This window comes from Miniopterus schreibersii (genome assembly GCF_964146895.1).
Source record: "Miniopterus schreibersii genome assembly, chromosome: 12".
Classification (NCBI taxonomy): domain Eukaryota; kingdom Metazoa; phylum Chordata; class Mammalia; order Chiroptera; family Miniopteridae; genus Miniopterus; species Miniopterus schreibersii.
The window spans coordinates 63,441,436-63,456,484 of NC_138112.1; the positions used below are offsets into that span (position 1 = coordinate 63,441,436).

General features: G+C 41.2%; 2 protein-coding genes across 41 annotated transcripts in view; one reads left to right on the plus strand and one right to left on the minus strand.

Moving 5' to 3' along the window:
- Positions 1-1,070: 1,070 nt before the first annotated feature.
- HARBI1 (harbinger transposase derived 1) lies at positions 1,071-10,052 on the minus strand. Of its 3 annotated transcripts, none has more exons than XM_081153375.1 (3): positions 9,932-10,052; positions 8,422-9,238; positions 1,071-4,375 (listed from the first exon to the last, which is right to left on the minus strand). In XM_081153375.1, the coding sequence occupies exons 2-3, from the start codon at positions 9,089-9,091 to the stop codon at positions 3,996-3,998; spliced, it is 1,050 nt and encodes a 349-aa protein (XP_081009501.1). In that variant the 5' UTR covers positions 9,092-9,238; positions 9,932-10,052; the 3' UTR covers positions 1,071-3,995. The 3 variants fall into 3 exon arrangements, with proteins under 3 accessions (XP_081009501.1, XP_081009502.1, XP_081009503.1); XM_081153376.1 differs by having other exon boundaries at positions 1,360-4,375; positions 9,614-9,984; XM_081153377.1 differs by having other exon boundaries at positions 1,360-4,375; positions 9,716-9,963.
- A 286-nt stretch (positions 10,053-10,338) lies between these two features.
- ATG13 (autophagy related 13) overlaps positions 10,339-15,049 on the plus strand; it is a 29,479-nt gene continuing 24,768 nt past the window's right edge. For 10 of the 38 annotated variants that reach the window (XM_081153726.1, XM_081153738.1, XM_081153709.1 and 7 more), the window contains exon 1: positions 10,356-10,685. The gene's annotated coding sequence lies outside the window, so the exon portion shown is untranslated. Of the gene's footprint in view, positions 10,686-11,028; positions 11,146-15,049 lie in introns of all 38 variants that reach the window. The other 28 variants (XM_081153704.1, XM_081153707.1, XM_081153712.1 and 25 more) reach the window with 9 other exon arrangements.

Genomic DNA, 15,049 nt, shown 5'->3' on the forward strand with positions numbered 1-15,049 from the left:
ATCTGGGTGGGATCTAGAGAGCATGTGCCCTGGGCTCTGAGGACATGAGCATTTACTCCTTGATTGATTTTCTTGTCTTCCCCCTAAATTGCCCTCCATTGCTGGGGAAAGAAACTTTCAGTTTATTGCCTCAGGCAGGGATATAATCATAGTGTTATGGCATAGTGAGAAGCTAGGAAAATTCTAGGACAAGTGTAATGGGGAAACTGAGATAGTTAAACAGCAATTTGCAGCCACCTAGTAAATCCTATCTTCCCTAAACCAAGGACACTGAAGAGTAAAGGGTTTGCTCATCTCCTCCCCAGCCAGAAGGTGAATAGCTTAAGTCGCCCTACTCCAGGAGACTGTAACAGAAATCCAATTAGTGCCATTTGCTAACCACACCCAAGGACAGACAAATTTAAGAGAATAAAGCTCATTTTGTTATATCAGCATAGAGCTAATGAATATTCTATTGATAGACTCCTAAGACCTCCTTTAAAAGCCCAACTTTAAAACCCCTGAAAATGAAGGTCCCAGTGCACACTCTCCCCCCCTCCTAGGGGGCATGCCAGCGCCATCTCCAGCCCTCTGAGGGGACCCCACAAGACTTGCAACCAGGGGAGCAATGGACAGTGGCAGCTTGTCCAAGGCTTACCCCCTGAACCTGTCTCCAAGGTCCCCTTCTTTCTCTGACTTTTCAGTGAGCCAAAGCTGCCCAGCCTAGGCTCTCCTGTTACTTCTATGCATCTCCCTTATTTCACTGTCCTAAGTATATTTTTTTTCTGGCCAATAAATTCTTGTTGCTTTCTACAGTTTCTCTCTTGATTAAAATCTTTCCCTCAAGGAGACAAGAGCAGAGGTCTCCTCACCATCTCCCCTAGTAACAATAGTATGTATTTTATCTGTCTAGCCTCTGTTTTACCCCTCCCCACCTCTTACATGTCTCCACTGTATGACTCCCATTAAAATTGTGTCATCTTTTTTTGTCCCCAAATTAGATTAACTTGCTATCAACCCTTACAGTCCAAGGGTCAGGAAAATAGCTCCCTTTTTGTACAGTTCATTTTTCCTTCTTTTTTTCTTTTTTAATCTTTTCCCCCCTAATTTCTGTTCATTTCATTTCATTTTATTTTTATTATTTTAAATCCTCACCCCAGGATATTTTTTCCATTGCTTTTGAGAGAGAGTGGAAGGGAGATAGAGAGAAACATCAATCTGAGAGAGACACATCAATTGGTTGCCTCCAGCAAGACCTTGGCAGGGATGGAAACTGCAACCGAGGTACGTGCCCTTGGCCAGAATCAAAACCGGGACCCTTCAGTCTGCAGGCCGACGTTCTAACCACTGAGCAAACCGGGTAGGGCCATTTTATTTTTTAAAAAATGTATCTTTATTGATTTCAAAGAGGGAGAGGGAGAGAGATAGATACATCAATGATGGTAAGAGCCATTGAACAGCTGCCTCCTGCACAACCCCTACTGAGGATGTGCCTTGGCCAGGAATCGAACTGCGATCTCCTGGATCATAGATCAATGCTCAACCACTGAGCAACACCAGCCGGGCTGTTTGGTTCATTTTAAACTAAGAATATGTTTATAGTCCCTCTTTTGTATAATTTGGAATTGGTAAACAAGTGGTCACCCAATATTGTAGTTTTCCCTTAATATATCTTCGGACACTGCTATCTTAAAACATCTAAGGACAAATCTGGAAAACTCCTATGCTTGCCAGATGGTCATCTATGGGAAGATGAGGCTTACATAAAACAGGCAAAATCTGCCCTGGCTGGTGTGGCTCAGTTGGTTGGCATGTGGTCTCCAAAAGGTCACAGGTGTGATTCTTGGTCAGGGCACATACAAAGACACTATAAATCCACAACAAGGGCCTCAAGAGGGGACCTCTCAGGCACTTCTATGAACTGAAAAAAATCCTGGTCTCTAAAGATCCAGGTTGAAAAGAGATTAAAAAGAGTATATTTGAACAATTACTCTGTAGAATTATTAGGAAATAAAAGACTCCCAGGGGAAAACATTGCCAGTCAATGTTCAGTCAGTTCAGCACTTAGAAATTATCTCTGGTATGTGAGTAAGACTTGAAATTGCTTTTGAAATCTCTCCAAGACTGTCTTTCTCACTCAGACTTCATGTCATCATCCAGTGAGTTGCAAAAACCCCAATTTTCCTTTAAAGCAGTTTTTTAAGGCTAAAATGGTAGGCACTTTCCAAGATCACACTCTATCTTGCCACTTTAGATACTTGGGTGGCAGTAACCCTTTCCTCATGCAATACTCATAAGAGAACTAAAGTTTTATAGGGAAATATATCCATCTCAGGAAACTTGGAAAGACTATGAGAGTTAAAATATTGCCTTATGAAGGAGACAAAGCAAGCTTGGTTCACAAATTAAACTTTACAAAGAAAAAAAATGTAACAGGGCACCTCTATTGCACAATAAGTAGAGCTAGTTTACAGTCACCTCTTTGTTGTCCACTCACATCTCAATGACTTCATTGTACACATTAAGCTCAACCTCCTGCCAAATGGACCTACTCTTTATAGCGTAGGACAATGATGGAAAATAAAATTTGGAGTAGAAATAAACAGCAGATAATAATCCATAATTGTTTTTAATCTTGAGGATGAGTCACCCTCAATTTATTTCCACATTTCTCTGTCATCAGCTGTTCATTTCTTTACTTTGAAAACCACCAGATTAACACTGCCAAAGGCAGGTAGGAAATGATCCAAGGGGACAATTCAGAGGTATCACATGGTGGTGGATGAAAAACTGGGAACTAGACAATCCTCAGGAAAGTCTCTTTTTTTGTCCTAGCAAAGGCACCAATGTGTGAACCTAATTTACACTTTCATTATTCCAATCAGGTTATTTTTATATCAGTATAATTTTAGAATAAGACATGGTGGGGGATTATTTATTTCCTGGGACATTCTGTCCATCATTTTGCAGATAAGATATTCAAGTAGGTCTAACTTCAAAATTAATTTCAAATGAAGAAATATTCTTACCTCTCCTTTTTAATACTTTCATATACCTTGTTTATTCCTTAAATCTTCCTCTGGTACAAGGAATTTCAATCTGAATGGCCAGACATTCTAACATCACAATCATAAGAAATGTGATCTATGATGTATATGAGCTGTTAAAACCTGGGTGACTCTCCTCTGTCCCCCAATTTATCACGGTCTTTAGATCTCCTATAAAGTGTAAGATTGCTATTTTATCTATATTTGACTTGTCCTCCTTAAGCTGATTGGGTTCTTAAACCCATTTAGCCTCTAACTCCTGCTTGGGGTTAGAAATGGGAGATTGGAGTCCAGATGTTCTCCCTAGGAAGTAGGTCTGAACCACAGTACAATTATTGCAGAAAGGCTAAAGATAGAGGTTTCAGACTGTCACTAACATCCTTCTTTGTTTATTTTTGGTTTTGTTCTTTCCTAACATCTTCTTAAAAACATAAAGTTACAAACTCAGATTAGTAGCCATTTACCTATATCAGAAGACCATTCTCCAACTTAAAGTTATTTTTTACACTGGCCTCAGATTATGCCTAAGTAGGCAGCAAAGTAGAAAAGCTAAAATGTCACCCAAATAATTCAAGACAAATAAATATTGTTTTCATTTGAAATCTCCAGATAATTGAAACAAAAAAAGGGTTCTGGCTAGATGCCATTTTCCCCTTTGCTCTGATGTTATAGGCACAATCATAAATGTCCACAACCAGTAAGTTTTCAAATAAATGATGCTCAACCTGGAGCTCAATGCATAGTAGGGAAGTGTTGTCCTGGTTTTGGTTTGGTTAATAGAATTGCAAATGAATCAAGATATTCTGGCATAGCCCAACTCTTCTAAAAAATACACAGATTAAATGTAAATTTGTGATGAGTGTCCACACTCAGTCATGCTAAATGATGGAACTGTGTAGGGGTTGTTGAGGGGGAAAGTTTGTTACAGCTCCTCTTGGAAAGTTTCCCTCTTCCTCCCCACCTTTCCTGTTAGCTAAAATGAGTGAGCATCAGCTCCTGACGGATCCTGTCAGCCTCTAGGTCCAGGGACTCCATATGCTCATACTCTTCCTCGGGGGGCTGTTCCATGGGTCCTGTCATTGGAGAGGACCAAACATCCATCCCATGCTCCAGGGAGATGTTGTGGAGGACACAACAAGCCAAGATGATGTGGCTGGACTTCTCTGGCGAGTACTGCAGTGCCCCCTTGGACCCATCCAGGCAGCGGAATCGGGAGCAGAGGGTTCGGAAGGTCTTCTCGATCACACTGTGAGTTGCAGAGTGGGCCATATTATATCTATACTCAGCTGGAGTTTCATGGTTGTGAAGTGGGGTCATGAGCCAGGTATGGAGAAGGAAGGAACTGTCACCTGTGGGGAAGGCATAAAGAAATCATAAATCATCATAGTTGGAATACAAACAAAATCCAGGAACATATACAGAGAATGGACAAGAAAATGCAACAGCTTCCGGAGCCTAAGCACACCAGAAAAACCAAGAGGGAAATGCTCTAGTAAAGAGAAGGCATGCCAGAGTCACTAGCAGGTAGACATGAGTCTTAGCTGGGAACATCCTTGGTTAAAACCAGCAGCAAAAAAGGCTGATAACTAAAGAAAGCCAAGTCTGAAAAAATGTAAGAAGGAGGTGAAGGCATTGGAGGAAATAAAATTCCTGGATTTTCTGGTAATAAAAGGTCAGTAAAAACTATCACATAGCAAACCAATCTTCAAAATCTCTAAAGAGCTAACGTGCAAGAGAAAAAGATAATTCTGCCATGAGATCTCAAAACACTTGTGAAAAAAATTTCTAACTTTACCACTAAAATGTCAGGTCTGAATGTACTACCTAGGGATTTCAGAGGATTTCATAATAGTGCATTCTCCTAATGCTAAGAAGAATAAAACAAAAGCCCCAGAATCTGTGGTGGAGACCAGAACTTAGGTGTCCTGCCTTCCTAGATACTACATTCACCAGAACAACACCTTTATAACAGAGGAACTGGTAGAATTTCACATTAACAAGGAGAGCATAGATATAATGATGCAAATAGTAATAGTGATAAAGAAACAAAGTCAGAAGTCAATTAAAATAATATGCATGAGGCATTTCCCTTAGGTATCCTATCAAATGATCTTGGGAAGTGCTAAAAATAAAACAAAAATTGGTATACAATGTCCTAACACAATAGTACAATGTTTCTATAATGTTGAATTGTCCTGACTCATTACATCTGGCAGATGAAATGTCTCACACAGAAGCAAAACCTTTTAAAAACCTGAGACAAACAGGCCCTAGGTATACCAGCTTGCATAACTGCTTTTCTGACTCACTATCAGTAAATAGTTATGAAGAGTGCCAGGCACTGTTCCAAAACATATAGTACACCTTTCTTTTAAGAGCTTATGTTTCTAAGAACTGAATTAACTTTATTTTTAAAAATACTTTTTGTGCCCTGGCCGGGTACCTCTGCTGGTTAGAGCATCATCTGGATAGGCCAAGGTTGCAGGTTCAATGGTCAGGGCACATACAAGAATCGACCAATGAATGCATGAATAAGTGGGACAACAAATCAATGCTTCCCTCTCTCTCTCTCTCAAATCAATAAATATTCTTTTAAAACATAATTTTTTGTAATTCAAAAGTTTTACTGAGATATAATTGACATACACTGTATTAGTTTTAGGTGTATTAGATTAGATTTAAGTATAAATAAGAAGTCCTACAAGACTTTCAAATTTTATATTTGGCTGGCTTTTTTCCTATTTGTTCTAAGTATAACCTATTTTAATTAAACTCACCCCTACTAAATACTGAACTTAAGAAACTGATATAAATAATAATGAAAATAATACCTGACTCATTGAATACCTATTATGTAGAAGGCACTCTGCTGGGTAATTTTGAAAATATTATCTCTTGTTATCCAATCCCAACTCTGCCAGGTTAGATAGTATTGAATTCATTTTACAAATGAGAAAATCAAAATATAGGTCAGCCATCCTTTGATATGTCAGGCAAAGGAAGGGGAAGAAGCTAGTTACTAACGCTAACGTTGGACTCAGAGTCACTAAAACAATAATGTAATGCTGTAAAAGAGAATAAGATAAACATTTAAGATAAGCCAAAGCACAGAGATACTAAATGATATTTGTGAAATGTTTCTGTAAGAAACAGTATGAGCCTTAAATGGGGAGACATACAGAACAAACTAGTTAATGTAGACTTTCTATAAAATGTTGCATGGTCATTAACTGGTTATAATCCAAGTACCACTGGAAGACAGACAGTCAGGAGGGGATTAGGATCAGAGTTGCTAAACAGATTATAATTGCTTACATGATCCATCATCCACAAAATATTCTGGCAGATCTTTCTTACAAAGCTGCTTAATAGGACTATGCCAAAAGCTGAAGAAATAAGAACTCGGGCTGATTTGTTTGCAGGAACATGTTCATTTAGAAAAGGGGAATTAGGTAATGCTCCCTGAAGGGACAGATGAGAATAAGGACATGAAGGGATCATACCTACAGTGAAGATATGCTAAACAAAACAAAACAAAACAAAACTCAGAAAACAAAGGAGAATCACAGTTTATTCTGGATTTGGAAAATCTATAACTATTTCACAAAACTGATGGTGTTAAGATACAACCAGCCTTCTTAGTCTCAAGTGTTCCCTGGAATAGCCCTGCGCAGACTGAACCATTTTCAGCCCTTTCCCTGCCTATTTCTCTTCCTGTTTTGATGGTTTTGTGTGGAACGAAATACAAATAAAGTGAAGTTATGGCCTTTCATGCTTTTTAAAAAAAAGATACAATCAGCCAGCCATCTTCTCTAACTTTTTTTCTCTTTTAAAAAAAAATATTTTTATTGATTTTTAGAGACAGAGGGAGAGAAAGAGAGAGGAACATTAATGTGAGAGCAAAACATTGACTGGTTGCCTCCCACACAGGCCCTGACCAGGGCCAGGAATTGAACCTGCAACCCAGATATGTTCCCTTGACTGGGAATTCAACCCTCCACCCTTCTGTGTGCGGGCAGATGCTCTAACTACTGAGCAATGCCCACCAGGGCTCTACTTTTTTTTTTTAAACATCTTGTCAATCCTCAAAATCGTGCCTATCTTCCCCTATATTACCCTACTGCCCACACATCCTGCAGAGACCAGTGTTTTCCAAACTTACCTGTTTGTACAAATCATTTTGGGCACCTGTTAAAAATGGATGTCTAGATTCTTTCCTCCAAGATTCTTATTCCTAAAGTTTAAAGTGGGGCCCAGTGATGTATATTTAATTAATTAATTTATTTATTTATGTATTTATTTTTAAATCCTCACCCAAGGATATCTTTTCCACTGCTTTTCAGAGTAGAAGGGAGAGAGAGACACACTGATTGGTTGCCTCCCACACTCACCTTGACCAGGGCTGGGGATCAAACCTGCAACCGAGGTAAATGCCCTTGACCGGAATCAAACCCGAGACCCTCCAGTCCTCGGGCCAACTCTCTAACCACTGAGCCACACCAGCTAGGGCTTTTTTATTGATTTGAGAGAGAAAGGGGGGGAGAGGGATAGAGAGAGAGAAATATCAGTGATGAGAGTCATTGATCGGCTGCCTCCTACACTCCCCTTACTGTAGATGGAGCCTGCAACCCAGGCATGTGCCCAGGCATGTGCCCTGACCTGAATCAAAGAGTGACCTCCTGGTTCATAGGCCAATGCTCAACCACTGAGCTATGCTGGCTGGGCGTGTTCGTACTTTTTTTTTTAAATCCTCACTGAAGGATATTTTTTCCACCGCTTTTTCACAGAGACAGAAAGAAAGATAGAAACATGATGTGAGAGAGATACATCTATTGGTTGCCTCTGCACACACCCCAAAAGAGGGCTGGAGCCTGCAATTGAGATACATGCCCTTGGGCGGAATAGAACCTGAGACCCTTCAGTCTGTGGGCCCGTGCTCTAACCACTGAGAAAACTGGCCAGAGCTTAAATGGTGATTTTTTTTAAAAATCCTCACCTGAGGAAATTTTCATTGATATTTATTTTTTCATTGATTTTTAGAAAGAGGGTAAGGGAGAGTGAGAGAGAAAAATATTGATGTGAGAGAGAAGCACTGATCAGTTGCCTCCAGGATGAGACTGGACAAGACTAGGGATCAAGCCCACAACCTAGGCATGTGCCCTGACCAGGAAGCAAACCTGGGACCTTTCAGTGTACAGAACGACATTCCTACCAACTGAGCCACACCGGCCAGGGATAAATGGTGATTTAAAAAAATTAAGGCTCAAAAAGTTTTTAGCTGAGGTCTCAAGAAAAGGACAGGACTGAGACTCAAGTCTATAGACTCCCATATTTCATTTACTCTGCTACATAATTCTATGGCTACAAAATGAAGAATTTCTACCTGCAAACTTACCAAGCAGCCAGCTATCTTTGTGCATTCCAGCTTCAAACTGACTACTGAGAGAAGACTGCCGCAGCACAGCATAGTCCTGTAGGCTGCCTGGCCAGTTTGTCTCCACAGTCATTAGTGCTCCTCTGATGTCACACACCATCAGGCAGTTTAAAGAATGCAGACCTTTGCGGTTCACATAGGAGAGGTCTTCAGCATTTGGTGCCTTGATTGCCACATGGATACAGTCAACCACTCCTATTACCCCTGGCATCCCAGCCAACCCATAGAATTCATCCTTCAGAGCCTGAATGGAGGCTTCATCAGCAGGAAAGCGAATGAACTGTGAGGCTCTTTCCACAAGTGCTTCGGTGACATTGGCAACACATCGACTCATAGATGCCTGACTGATTCCAATAGCATCTCCCATCCGAGTCTGGAAGGATCCTGACGTATAGAAGCCCAATGCTGCAAGGATCTGTGTCTCTGGGCTAATAGCCCTGGATCTCTGAGTTGGTCTAGAAAGATTTGCTCCCAAGAGCTCCACCAAGTAATAAATGAACTGTCGAGGAAAACCATATATAGACATCAAGTAGTCATCAGTCACATCATCCAGCTTAAAACGGTCCAATGTCCGGTGACCTCGGCCATACAGTAAGAGATCACAGTCAAGCACTGTTATTGGTATAGCCATGGTACATGTAAATGTTGACTCTCTTTCCCTGCTACTTTTCCTGAATTCTTCCCAGTGAAGACGTAGGTCAAAGAAGGTGTTTAAAGAAGCTTCAGAATTCAACAGCTAACCATCAGTTAAATGGCTCTGGCATTTATAATCTTCTCTCTGTAAAGGTTAAAAGAAAAAAAACATTAGAAACCTATCAGAGACTTTAAAGTGACCTAAAGGTTCCGATAACTCCTCAAATTTCCATTTTGTTCAAGCAAAAGGTGCTATACTTGTAACTCTGGATTTTTCTCCACTAACTCATATCTGCACGACAGTCTTTGTTTTGGTTTCACGGATAATGGGAGTTGTAATTCGGTGGCTCATTTTCTGCCTGACATTTGAACTGGGAGGAGCAAAAGATTAATGGAGGTGATGGCATAATAATCTACAAGGTAAAAGAGGTCTGCTCTTAACTATACAGGCGAGGAAGCAGCTGACACAAGTCCTAACTACCCAGGGCAGAGATTAGTCACTAATGGTGGGTTTCTTTACCCAAAGCCTTCTGGATCCACCGGAGAAGTACGGGACCGAAGGGGGGTGGGGGTGCTCAAACCAGTCTAACAGGGGAGAAGGGGGGAGAAAACCACCCATGACCCAGGCAGATGGACGTCGATCGTGTGCTAACAATCGTGAGGCTGAGGGCTAGGAAGTAGAGCGGCCCAAACAAGTTAGAAGGAAGGTGCCAAAGACGCCGAGAGCGCTAGGGCTGGGAGGCGACTCCGCCGCTTCTGAGAGGCGCCTTAAATACGGAGTATTCCGTAAAGCTGACTGCTCCGGCCGCTCCGAGTCAGCCAGAAGCCCGTCACCCACCTCTCAGCGGTGACCGAGTTACAGCCTCAGTCGCGCCCGCCCCGCCTGACCCCGCCCCTCCGGAACCGGCCGTCGCGCACAATCCGCCACGGCGCTCACGGCGGCACCGCCCCCCCGCGTCAGCGGCCGCCCCACGCCGCGTCCTCACTTGCCGCTGCGGCAGTGGCTTGCGGTTCGCCGCTGCACATTCCGCACGCGGCACAAACGTTCTTGCTCTTTCAGACGCCGCGTTCCTTACGCTTTTATTTTCTTCTCAGACACTTGGAAATATTGGCCGTAGAGACGTATAAAAAGAAATCAACTTTTCTGGGAGTTTCGAAGAGGAAAGAGAGAAAATAGGGCGTTCATCCGTAGCGAAAGTGTGGCTGAAGTTAGACAGCTGTATTTCCCCCGTAGCCCTCCTCCCCTCCTCCCCACCGCGTTCACCGAAGCGGATGAAAACAAACACTAACGATGGCGGCGCCGGGAAGCGACCGGCTGCTAGGTTTAAGGCGGGAGTGATCGCTTGAGCTGTGAGGAGAGTCGTAAAGAGCTCGGGTCGACGTGAGTGCGACGACTCGCTCAGCCCTGAGAGCGAGTACCTGGGGCCGACGAGCCACGAGCCTCCGGAGGCGTGAGGTGTCTGTCTGCGACCCGTGCTGTCACTGCCGCTCCGGAACGCGGAACCCTCAGCCAGGAGGCGCAGCCGGCCGGCCCCAGGCCCCGGCCTCCGTAATGAGAGCCCCGAGCCACGCTCTGTGTCACAGCTTGGCAGGTACTAACTTTGGAGGGGATACCCCCCAGATCTGTGAGCGCCCCCGGGCGGGAGGCTGTGGATCTGCGGCCTGTCGGGTACCTCCTCGGGAAGCTGAAGCTCAGTCCCTTGACCTTTCTTTGGGAGGTCGGGTTGGTGTAGGCTACATTGGCCCCTGATTGTTCCCAGTCTTTACAAAGATCCCAGAGCTTTCGTCTTTACTTTTTCAGTTCTTTGGGTTAAGTCCTAAGGGTTTTTGGAGATAATTTTTGAGTCCATAACTCGGGTTGGGTACCAATATGAGTGAGGTAGGTTTTCATTCAACCAAGATTTGCTGAGTGCCAAATATGTACTCCGCGTGTAGGTGAGGGTGACTGTTGACTAGTGAAAAAAGGGACCCAAGGTTCACGACTATCTTCTTACTGGCAGTGGAAACGACCTGTGGAAACCTGCGATCCATTCTCATTAAGTAAATCTCTGGGTAAGTGGCTAAGCACCTTCTTGGGTTCATCACTAACTCATCTCTGTTTTCACTTTCTCAGTTCTGTTTTCCTGGTCAGTTCAGCCTAGCATTTCACTTTCAGTGTTTCTTCCTCCTCTGGGCATCCCACCGCCAGAGAGAGAATGAGAGAGGAAAAAGAGGGAGAGAGATAGGGAGAAGGAATATGAATGAATGAATATTAAAGAAAAAAAAGGACCAATTTTCTTATTCTTAGTTGAAAACTCATCTCCTAAGGTAGTAGAATTCATTGAACATCTTCAACGGGAGGTGTGCAATAATAAGAAATAATAGACCCTTCCGTTACACTAAATTAACTTCCAGGTTTTTGTGTATTGTGGCTCCAGTTGCATTACAAGTTTGTTTTTGTTTTTTTGTTTTAAATATATCTTTATTGATTTCAGAGAGAGGAAAGGCAAGGGAAAGAGAGAGATAGAAACATCAATGATGAGAGAGTCATTGATCGAGCCTGCAACCCGGGCACGTGCCCTGACCGGGAATCGAACCCTGATCGCTTGGATGCTAGGTCAATGCTTAACCGCTGAGCCACTCCTGGCTGGGCTCAAGTTTTTTGTTTTCAACTCCATTTTCAACTGAACTTGTAGAATGGAATCCTGAGTTAATATTTTGAGTACACAGTGGATGATGAGTAAGTGCTGGAGCAAGTGTCACATATACTGATCTGTATAGTAAGATGCATGTAAATGTATGCACTGTTTTCAGATTGTACCCCTTTGGATATAAAACTAAGGCTATGGCAACTTTTGAGATTTACATTTCATAAAATTTGCAAACCACTGAGTTTTCCATTACTGTACTTACACCTAACAGTTCTTATTATATTTTTGTATATTTTTCCTCAAGAGCGGTTATTAAAATTGAAGCAAAAACTGCAGATCTTCAGCTACTAAACACTTCAAATTACAATGTTTTAGTTCAGGACTAAATCAGCCGGACACAGTGGAATCCTACCATAGTATTGGAATTGTATTGTATTGAGGTGGGGGCAATAAGTCTCTTTTTTTCATTGTCTTTCCTGCCCCCATCCACCCAACTGCATTAGCTTATATCTTCCATGATGACTCAGCAGCATGCCTATCACCTAAGTGCAAAAAATAGCCTAAAATACTGACTTTTGAGCTTCCAAAGACCCAAGTCCTACTATATAAGTGATTTTTCAAGGATATTTCTTACTATTTCGAAAAAGCACCCACTGTAGAATTTATTGCACCTTCTGGAGAAAAGTTATTTAATCTTAGTAATGCCTAGAAATCCCTAAAACTTTGTTTTTAAGTATTTCTTTTCCTTTTAAAATCCCTTTTACTTTATCATAGAAGAGATGAATAATTACATTCATAACACTGGTTGGAGAGCTGCTTAGATTACAGAGAATTAAGAGTACACTTAAAAAATTCCTCACTGTTTTGACCATTATTCAACTTAAGTTTTATTTTGTTTTATTTTTTTAAATTAATTTTAGAGAGAGAAAGGAAGGGAGAGAGAGAGAAACATCTATTTGTTGTTCCCCTGATTTATGCATTCACTGGTTTCTTCTTGCATGTGTCCTGACCAGGGATCAAACCCACAACCTGGGTGTATTGGGATGATGCTCTAACCAACTGAACTACTTGGCCAGGGCCTTAATTTTTGTTTGTTTATTTTTAATTTTTGATGGAAAGAAAAGTAGAGACTCATGATTAAGCAATGCAGGCTGGCTAAGCCGGAGTGGCTCTGTTGGTTGAGCATTGATTGTCCTGTGCACCAAAAGGTTGCAGATTTGATCCCTGGTTGGGGCACTCTCTCTCCCCCTCCCTCCGTTCTTCCCTCCCCCTCCTTCCCCTCTTTCTAAAAATCAGTAAAACAACAACAAAAAAACAGTAGGCTGTTCAGCTAATATTCGAGCTGCCATATTGCTTAGGTATTATTATTTATCACCATTTTATAAGAAACAAAGATTGAATGACTTGCCGTATATGCTACTATATATATATTAGACTTGGTTTTATTATTCAGATCCTCTGTAGTTTTGTTTATATCTACTTGAGGTATGTTGAATCTTTAGGTATATTTTTGGTTTTATCAAGCTCTTCTAGTATCTCTAGGAATTTTTGCTTCATGTATTTTATTGCTATATTGCTTATGTATAAAGATGTATGGCTTTAGCTGGTATGGCTTGTCAGCTGGCGCACCAAAGGGTCTTGGGTTCAATTCCTAGTCAAGGGCACGTACCTCGGTTGCAAGTTCAATCCCTTGCCCAGGTCTGGGCATATTCAGGAGGCAAGCAGTCAATGTTTCTCTCTCATGTTGATGTCTGCCTGTGTGTCTGTCTGTCTCTTTCTGTCTTTCTCCCCAACCCCCATCCTGTCCCTCCCACCCTTTTTCCACTGTCTCTAAAAATCAATGGAAAAAATATCCTTGGGTGAGGATTAACAAAAAAAAGGTTTATGGCTATTACATTTTCAGAGATTATCATTACTCAGTACCCCTTTTAACCTCATTTCATCACTTTTGGCCGGGAATTCCGTTATAAATATTGCTACTTCTGCTTTCTTTTTTTCCTGTTCCTGTCCTCTTCCTCTTTTTTTCTCTTTTCTTTTTTTTAAGGTATATCTGCTTATTTCTTTACTTTCAAATTTTTTTTTGTAACTCTTTTAGGTATGAAGATTTCAGTTTTTAAACTTCTGTGTTGCTTCTCATTTGTCTATGAAAAACTTTCTAAATGGAATAAAGGATCTTTATATATATATATATTTAAACCATTTTTAAAAAATGTATCTTTATTGATTTCAGAAAGAGGAAGGGAGAGGGCGAGAGAAATAGAAATATCAATGATGAGAGAGTCATCATTGATTGGCTGCCTCCTGCACGCCCCCTGCTGGGGATTGAGCCATCAGTTGCCCTGACCAGGACTCAAACCTCGATCTCCTGGATCCTAGGTCCATGCTCAACCGCTGAACCACGCCCAGCAAGGCAGGATCTTTATATTTTAATAATAATTCTGATGCCTGAAAGTAGGGAAATGACTGTTTTTTTCCAGTTTGCACTTGAACTTGTACTTAACTATCTTTTTCTTGTAGTAACTGTTCTGAATTTATAATATTGAGCTTTTTTTTAAGCCTGAGTCGAAAACATTAAAAAACTCTGTTAACAATTGGAAAACATAGAAATTATATAACCTCTTGCCAAATTATTCAGTTGTTTCTTTGAATTTATTTGCCCTATCCTTCATTTTTTGATGTGTCACCTTAATCCCACATTATAATGGTAGGATTACTGAAATAGCTCTCTCACTGGTTTCTCTGCTTCTAGTCCCTTTACTTCATCTCTCCCTCTCTATATTCAGATTAATTTCCCTAAATCTTTACCTATGGGAGAATCTACATTGACTCCTTACTAATGTACTATTAGAGCCTCTATTGCTCACTTTCATGACTCCAGAGAGTAATCTGGCCAAACCATGCTTATCTGCTTTATTTTTCTTTACCTCTTTACATGAAAATTCTCAGCTATATATTTTCTAATTTTGCTTCTCCCCTATTCTTTCTTCTCTCCCTCTGGGACTCTAATTACACATGAGACCTTTCCCTGTGTCCTCAGTGTCTTGGGTACCCTCATGCCTCATTTTGTACCTGTTGCCATGAGATGATTAAATACCGTAAATACTGCCCTTTCACTCTCAAAAGTATTCCAAAGGTGTGTAATACTTACTTTGTGTCTCTTGTATGCTTGGTCTCTATTTTCCATCCTTTTGCCTCTGTACTTTATTCTGGATATATTTTCTTTTGACCTATATTCCTTTTCAGTATTTGTATCTTCTGTTGGTCTAATCTATTAGAATCAACCATTTAGTTCTTCATTTAGTGTTTTTTTAAAAATATGTTTTTAT